This window comes from Dendropsophus ebraccatus, chromosome 1 (assembly GCF_027789765.1).
Source record: "Dendropsophus ebraccatus isolate aDenEbr1 chromosome 1, aDenEbr1.pat, whole genome shotgun sequence".
NCBI classification, from domain to species: Eukaryota; Metazoa; Chordata; class Amphibia; order Anura; family Hylidae; genus Dendropsophus; species Dendropsophus ebraccatus.
The window spans coordinates 9,437,702-9,446,281 of record NC_091454.1 but is presented as its reverse complement, the minus strand read 5'-3'; the positions used below and the strand labels follow the sequence as shown (position 1 = coordinate 9,446,281).

The window sequence follows — 8,580 nt, the reverse complement described above, 5'->3', positions numbered from 1 at the left end:
CATTACAATATATGGACTATTATGATTGGTTATGCTTAGACTATTGCGTTTTATTACGTATCTTAGCATCAGCGTAGTTCTAGCTGGCAGTAATGATAACAGTGAAGAAATAGCAGCAAAACCTGATCAATCGAGCCCCTCTCAGTGCTGCACCCTATAGGCTTCATGGTTTGCTAATAAGATTCTGCTCCCTGTGATGTCATCAGTCTCCGGGCAGATATCACCAATGAAGAGAGTCTCTCCTGGGAGCGGCTCCTCCCAATGTCTTTATAGCACCATTATACACACATAATGCAGCATGAAGGGGCTCGGTGAAGGTGGTGGTGAATGTGTGTAAGTGTCTGATGGGGTCACACAGCTCATAAAAGGACAGCTGCCCGGCCTCATAATCCACATATATTCTGACTCTATCACTGGAGATCCGGTGAGGTAACTGGGTCTTTCTAATGTCATGTATCACTGAATATTGAGTATTACACACCCACCCTCCATATAAACACCAGGACTCAATATTATCCCCAATGTAAGAATGATGCCCCCTCCTGTCTATACTGGGATAACACATCCCCACCCTCCATAGTCCTGATCTACTGATCTCCACATCCCAGTAATGTCGCCCTGAGGAGAATCTCCCCATGCTCATCACCTGATTATACTGGAATCTCTCTGCTGTTTCTGGATGATTCTGTGTTATCCGTGTCCAGGTCGCAGTTTTCCGGTCATTAGATATAAGGAGATTATTAGCCACTGTGTTTACATCCCATAACATGTCTGCAGGATCCCACACATAGAAGGCTATATTTACACCTCTTAGTATATCAGATAATGTGTGCGATAGATGTGAGATCAGCTCCACGCTTCGATCTCCTCTATCATATCCTGCTGTGTCCTCATCACCTCCCTCCTCCTCCTCCTCCTCCTCAGGATCACACAAGTCACCTGTGTCTGGTTCCTGTAAGACAGCCAGTGGATCCGTCATGTTACACAGCTCCTCAATGTGTCTCATCTTCCTGGACAGCTCATTCTTCTTTATTTCCAGCTTCTGGATGACATCAGACAGTGACAGTGACAGCTGCTCCTCCTGCCTGGAGATCTCACTCAGGACCCTCTTCTCCAGGTCGTCCAGCCGTCTCCTGATGTCTGTAAACAGGGCAGTGACTCTCTCCGCTTCTCCAGATGATTTTTCTTGCTGTTTCCTCCTGCGCTCCTCCACACTCCGGACTCTTTCCTCAGTCTTTTCTCTCTTTGTCATCAGTTTCTGTAGAACATTTTCCAATTTTTTCTTCTTCTTCTTGAAAGCTTCATCCAACATCTCCACTCGGTGCCCCCGATGTTCTCCGGCCAAACTGCAGGATACACAGATACAGATGGCCTCCTTAGTACAAAAGTACTTTAACAGTTCCTTGTGGATGGAGCACTTTCCATTCTCCAGGGAAGTGCTGGGATCGGTCAGGACGTGTTCTGGTGACTTGCTGTGAACTCTCAGGTGATTATCACACAGAGAAGCCTCACACAGCAGACAGGATCTCACAGCAGGTACAGGAGAGTGAATACAGTAAGTGCAGCAGATCCCGGTGATCTCCTCCTGATGGGGCTGACTAGACCGGAAACGTTCAGCTACATTACGTAGAGTTATGTTCCTTTGCAGTTCCGGACGTTCCAGAAACTCTTCTCTACATTCAGGACAGGAATAAACTCCAGACCCGTCCTGTGTATCCAGCACATGATCAACACAGTCCCGGCAGAAGTTGTGTCCACATCTCAGGATTACAGGATCTGTATAAAGGTTCAGACAGATGGAGCAGAGCAGCTCATCTCTCATATCAGCAGATGCCATGACTACTACTATTCAGAAGTGAAACTTGTTTCCCTATAAAATATGTAATGTGGTGGTTCCCCTAGAGAGGAACAACCACAAATCAAAATCAGACCAAAACACTTTTTTTTTTCACGCTGTGGTATAGCGCTCAAGCTAATGCTTGGTATTGTGCATGGAGGCTTAAATTGGTAGTCCTATCTGGGGCAGTTATGCCCTATCCACATTATAAACAGGATGGGGAATAACTACGCCTTCTGAAAAGAGAGCCGAAAGCTGCATTTGTTTAGTGGCTCTATAGAGAACGAATGGAGCTTTGGGGGTACATATGCTCTGATTAGCAGGGATTTCCGGGTCCCTGTTCTTGAGATCTCAGGGGGCTCAAGCTCTCAGACCCTCTGCAATCTTTTAGTAATGCCCTATCCCAGAGGCGTTGCTAGTCTTTCCTTTACCCGGGGCAAAGGGCAAAGATTCAGTTTGGTTTAATAATCCCCTCTCCTGTGGCCCCAAGTAGTGATAATCCCCCCTTCTGTGCCCAGAAATAACAATAATCCTCACTCCTTTGCTCCCCAGTATGTGATAATCCTCCTACCTGTGCTCCCCAATAGTAATAATTCCTCTCCCTGAGCTCCCCAGTAGTGATAATACCTCTTCCTGTGCTCCCTGGTAGTGATAATCCCTCTTTCTGTGCTCCCAAGTAGTGATGAATTCCCTTCCCCGTGGTCCCCTGTGCTCCCCAGTAGTGATGATCCTCCTTCCCCTGTGCTCCCCAGTAGTGATGATGCTCCTTCCCCTGTGTTTCCCAGTAGTGATGATCCTCCTTCCCCTGTGCTTCCTAGTAGTGATGATCCTCCTTCCCCTGTGCTCCCCAGTAGTGATAATCCTCCTTCCCCTGTGCTCCCCAGTAGTGATAATCCTCCTTCCCCTGTGCTCCCCAGTAGTGATAATCCTCCTTCCCCTGTGCTCCCCAGTAGTGATAATCCTCCTTCCCCTGTGCTCCCCAGTAGTGATAATCCTCCTTCCCCTGTGCTCCCCAGTAGTGATGATCCTCCTTCCCCTGTGCTCCCCAGTAGTGATGATCCTCCTTCCCCTGTGCTCCCTAGTAGTGATGATCCTCCTTTCCCTGTGCTCCCCAGTAGGGATGATCCTCCTTCCCCTGTGCTCCCCAGTAGTGATGATCCTCCTTTCCCTGTGCTCCCCAGTAGTGATGATCCTCCTTCCCCTGTGCTCCCCAGTAGTGATAATCCTCCTTCCCCTGTGCTCCCCAGTAGTGATGATCCTCCTTCCCCTGTGCTCCCTAGTAGTGATGATCCTCCTTTTCCTGTGCTCCCCAGTAGTGATGATCCTCCTTTCCCTGTGCTCCCTAGTAGTGATGATCCTCCTTCCCCTGTGCTCCCTAGTAGGGATGATCCTCCTTTCCCTGTGCTCCCCAGTAGGGATGATCCTCCTTCCCCTGTGCTCCCCAGTAGTGATGATCCTCCTTCCCCTGTGCTCCCCAGTAGTGATGATCCTCCTTTCCCTGTGCTCCCTAGTAGTGATGATCCTCCTTCCCCTGTGCTCCCTAGTAGTGATGATCCTCCTTTTCCTGTGCTCCCCAGTAGTGATGATCCTCCTTCCCCTGTGCTTCCCAGTAGTGATGATCCTCCTTTCCCTGTGCTCCCTAGTAGTGATGATCCTCCTTCCCCTGTGCTCCCCAGTAGTGATGATCCTCCTTTCCCTGTGCTCCCCAGTAGTGATGATCCTCCTTCCCCTGTGCTCCCCAGTAGTGATGATCCTCCTTCCCCTGTGCTCCCCAGTAGTGATGATCCTCCTTCCCCTGTGCTCCCCAGTAGGGATGATCCTCCTTCCCCTGTGCTCCCCAGTAGTGATGATCCTCCTTTCCCTGTGCTCCCCAGTAGTGATGATGCTCTTTCCCCTGTGCTCCCCAGTAGTGATAATCCTCCTTCCCCTGTGCTCCCCAGTAGTGATGATCCTCCTTCCCCTGTGCTCCCTAGTAGTGATGATCCTCCTTCCCCTGTGCTCCCCAGTAGTGATGATCCTCCTTTCCCTGTGCTCCCTAGTAGTGATGATCCTCCTTCCCCTGTGCTCCCTAGTAGTGATGATCCTCCTTTCCCTGTGCTCCCCAGTAGGGATGATCCTCCTTCCCCTGTGCTCCCCAGTAGTGATGATCCTCCTTTCCCTGTGCTCCCCAGTAGTGATGATCCTCCTTTCCCTGTGCTCCCCAGTAGGGATGATCCTCCTTTCCCTGTGCTCCCCAGTAGTGATGATCCTCCTTCCCCTGTGCTCCCCAGTAGTGGTTTCCCCTCCTGTAGTCACCTAATTTATCATGATTTATGCCTCGAAACACACATAAATAATAGCAGAAATCTATACCTGCTCTGGAGCAGCCCCTCTTATTAAATCCGGGAGGGTGAAAGGGGACAGGGCCTAATTTAATTTGTTAAATATCCCCCTTGATGTTTTGAGCAATTAACTTTCTTGATGCTATTTTGGCAAGAAAGTTTAACAGCCAAGTTTTGTAACACATCCATACATTGTATGTTTTTTTAAATAAACAGGACGCTGAGCTGTATAGCTATATGTTACAGGCTACCATTATATATAGCCCCCCATGTAGCTGACAGAAGAGACTATGAAAATTTGCTCTTTTAGTTGGATAAAAACACATGGATTTAGTATTTTTGTAAGACAATGAGGTTGACCAAGCAATATAAATGAGATAGTAAGAAGATGTGCTCTATACTGGCAAGAAAGAAAACATAATATAAAATTGTATAAAAAACAACCGCGCTCCTGATAGACACAGCTGTTCTTAAAAATGTCAGTGTCCGTATAGCTGCAGGCTACCAACAAGTGGTTACTGCTCCCACTCAATAAAAATATACTCTAGGATGATAAAGATGTTGTGCCGCGCTTAAAAAGTTGCCGTATAATACTGAGATGGTTAACTACCTCACATAATAACATTCAGGTACTCATAAGAGCTAGAGTCACTCACCGCATTAGGTGTATTGGTTGTGCTGTGACTTTTGGTCCTCCGTATCGGCCCCTACTACGTCTGATAGGTTTTTGGTTTTCTTCTTTCTTCTTTCTCTCTCAAATTCCTTTAAAGTCCTTCAAAGTCCCTTGAACTAGTTAGAGTTCTCTACGTCCTTTATGGTAGTTTTAGATTACTTTACAAAGCGTGCGCCCCGGCCGGTGGCGCGTACAGCCGTCTGTTGGAATAATCCTGAACGGAGTCCTCTGTGACGTCCTCTGGACGTCACAGAGGACTCCGTTCAGGATTATTCCAACAGACAACCAAACCTTATCACCAACCTTGTAATCTGGGCCAGATATGCGTCTTTTATTAGATTGAGCCTTAGAAGATTTTGGGGCTTTAACCAAGTTCTCATGAGCTTGGGCCCAAACTGTGCACAGTTTTTTGAAAATGCATTCGGCTGATGGGTTTACAGACTCTGAACTATGAACAGATGAGTACCTGGGATCAAAACCATAGTTACAGAAGAACGGAGACATGCATGTGGAAGATGACTTCTTATTGTTTAAAGCAAATTCGGCCAGAGGCAGATAATCTTTCCATTTATCCTGGGTATCAGAGACAAAACATCTAAGAAACTGTTCGAGTGATTGATTAATTCGTTCTGTTTGACCATTAGTCTGAGGGTGAAATGCAGATGAAAATGACAGCGACATACCCAATTTTCCACAAAACTCTCTCCAGAAATTAGACACAAATTGAACCCCTCTATCAGAGACGACATTCTCAGGAATACCATGTAAGCGTAAAATATGACTGATGAACAGGCGAGCATTAGGGAGCTTTTGGAGTGGGATCAGGTGACACATCTTAGAAAACCGGTCTACTACTACCCAGATGATAGTTTTACCTTTAGAAACTGGCAAGTCAGTAACAAAATCCATGGAAATATGAGTCCAGGGTCGTTTATGTACAGGCAGAGGTTGTAGGAGTCCCTCAGGTAACCTTCTAGGGGTTTTAGATTCGGCACAAACCTCACAGGCCTCTACAAAGCTTTGCACATCCCTTGACCAAGATGGCCACCAATAGTTGCGAGAAAGAAGATACTTAGTGCCAGCGATGCCCGGGTGTCCAGCTAGGACAGAACAGTGAGTCTCTTCAAAAACTCTCAACCGAAGATTATGTGGTACAAATAATTTATCTGACGGGGTATTTATAGGAGCCAGCGATTGAGAGTCTACTACCTGAGTAGCAAGGTCTGGTTGGAGTATAGCTACTACTACCCCAGGAGACAAAATTTTCTCAGGATCACCTCTGGAGGCATCACTGGCACTGAAACTTCGGGAAAGGGCATCGGCTCGGACATTTTTTGAACCAGGCCGATAAGTAACAACAAAGTCAAATCTGGTAAAAAACAAAGCCCACCTAGCCTGCCTAGGCGATAATCGTTTAGCCTTATCAAGATATAACAGGTTTTTATGATCTGTCAGTACAGTAATCTGATGTCGAGCCCCCTCCAGAAAATGTCTCCACTCCTCGAGAGCCCATTTTATGGCCAACAGTTCTCTATTACCGACATCGTAATTTTGTTCAGCAGAGGAGAATTTTCTAGAGAAAAATGCCACTGGTCTGAGATTGGTCAATGAATCGGAACCTTGGGACAACATTGCCCCCACTCCTATCTCTGAAGCGTCAACCTCTATAATAAAGGGGCGGTTATGATCAGGTTGAATCAAGACTGGAGCATCAGAAAAGCTTTTCTTTAACTGCTCAAAAGCTTGAATGGCATTGGGGGACCAGTTAACCAAATCTGCACCTTTGCGGGTCAGATCAGTGAGAGGTTTGGCAATAACAGAGAAGCTCTTGATAAATTTCCTGTAATAATTAGCAAACCCGAGAAACCTTTGTAAAGCCTTAAGGTTAGAGGGTCTTTCCCATTTTTTGATAGCTTCAACTTTAAGGGGGTCCATGCACAATGACTCAGGCTTAATTATATACCCCAAAAAGGTGACTTCTTGAACCCCAAACACACACTTAGACAGTTTGGCATACAACTGATTCTGGCGAAGAAGCTGCAACACATCTCTTACATGTTTAACATGAGAAGACCAGTCAGGGGAGAAGATCAATATATCATCGAGGTAGACCACAACATATGGACCCAAGATCTCTCTGAACACATCGTTTACAAAATGTTGAAAAACGGCTGGAGCATTGCTGAGACCGAAGGGCATCACTAAGTATTCAAAATGCCCCTCAGGGGTATTAAATGCCGTCTTCCATTCATCGCCCTCTTTAATTCTAACCAGATTATAGGCCCCACGTAGATCAATTTTTGAGAACCACTGGGCACCCAAAACCTGATTAAAGAGGTCAGGAATCAATGGCAGAGGGTATTGGTTCTTTATGGTTATCTTATTTAGTTCCCTATAATTAATACAGGGACGCAAACTTCCATCCTTCTTCCCAACAAAGAAAAATCCCGCCCCTAAGGGAGATGAAGAAGGACGGATGTGACCCTTGCATAAACTCTCTTGAATGTACTCTCGCATGGCCTCTCTTTCTGGAATGGACAGATTAAAGATTCTCCCCTTAGGAAACCTAGAACCTGGAACAAGATTTATGGCACAATCATATTCACGATGTGGGGGTAATAGGTCAGCAGAGCTTTTAGAGAATACATCGGCAAAATCTGCAATAAACTCAGGGATAGGACCTTCATCAGTAATACTCTCAGTAAGGTTTAAGGCAATACAATGAGAATCACACTGTTTACTCCATTTGATTAATTCTCGTGATGACCAGTCAAAGACAGGGTTATGCAGACCTAACCATGGCAATCCTAAAATAACATCGGGCGTGAGATTATCCATGACCAGGAAGTGCATGCTCTCAAAGTGAATGGACCCAATCTGAACATTCAACTGAGGTGTAACGTATCAGATTTTACCCCTGGCCAATGGGGTAAAATCCGCACCCGTCACTGACACAGGATTTTCAAGAAGCAGGGGACATATATTTAACCCAGACAAAAACAAAGAACTGATGAAGTTTTCAGAAGCTCCAGAATCTACCTGAGCTGAACCAGAAATTTGTTTGTCCCCCACAGACAAAATCACAGGCAACATCAGTTTGTCAATCTTAACAGTAGATACCTGTCCACCTGAGTGATGCTCCCGTTCGTCACTCAGGCGTTGGAGTTTTTCCGCCGTCTGACTAGGACTAGTAGGCTTGGATGGACACCTGTTCACACGATGTCCAGGCTCTCCACAATATAGGCACAGATTGTTCTGGATGCGATGAGCTCGCCTTGCCATGGCATTCACAGAACCCAGCTGCATGGGTTCCTCCTGACTCAGGGAGAGAGCATTAGGTAAACATTTATAGGTTGAGGAGACAGGAGAGAAAGATTTAGAGATGTCAGAGGAGTCTTTCTCCTTACGTCTTTCCCTAAGGCGTCTATCTATCCTCACCGCCAATGTCATAGCACTCTCTAACGTGGTAGGTTCTGGATGACCCACCCATGCATCTTTTATATCTTCAGTCAAACCCTGCTTAAAAAAAGCCTTAAAGGGGTAGTCCACCCAAAAAAAATTTCTTTCAAATCAACTGGTGCCATAAAGTGCCAGAGATTTGTAATTCACTTGTATTAAAAAATCTTAAGTCTTCCAGTACATATTAGCTGCTGTGTGTCCAGCAGGAAGTGGTGTTTTCTTTCCTGTCTGACCCCGTGCTCTCTGTTGCCTCCTCTGTCCATGTCAGGAACTGTCCAAAGCAGGAGCAA

General features: G+C 46.2%; 1 protein-coding gene across 1 annotated transcript; it reads right to left on the bottom strand.

Moving 5' to 3' along the window:
• Window positions 1-220: 220 nt before the first annotated feature.
• On the bottom strand, window positions 221-1,837 carry LOC138772984 (E3 ubiquitin-protein ligase TRIM11-like). The gene has a single exon (XM_069953870.1). The coding sequence runs from the start codon at window positions 1,835-1,837 to the stop codon at window positions 221-223; it is 1,617 nt and encodes a 538-aa protein (XP_069809971.1).
• Between the last annotated feature and the right edge of the window lie 6,743 nt (window positions 1,838-8,580).

What these genes read in the sequence shown, in the direction of transcription:
- LOC138772984 (XM_069953870.1), bottom strand. Translation starts at nt 1,837, where the DNA reads ATGGCATCTGCTGATATGAGAGATGAGCTGCTCTGCTCCATCTGTCTG.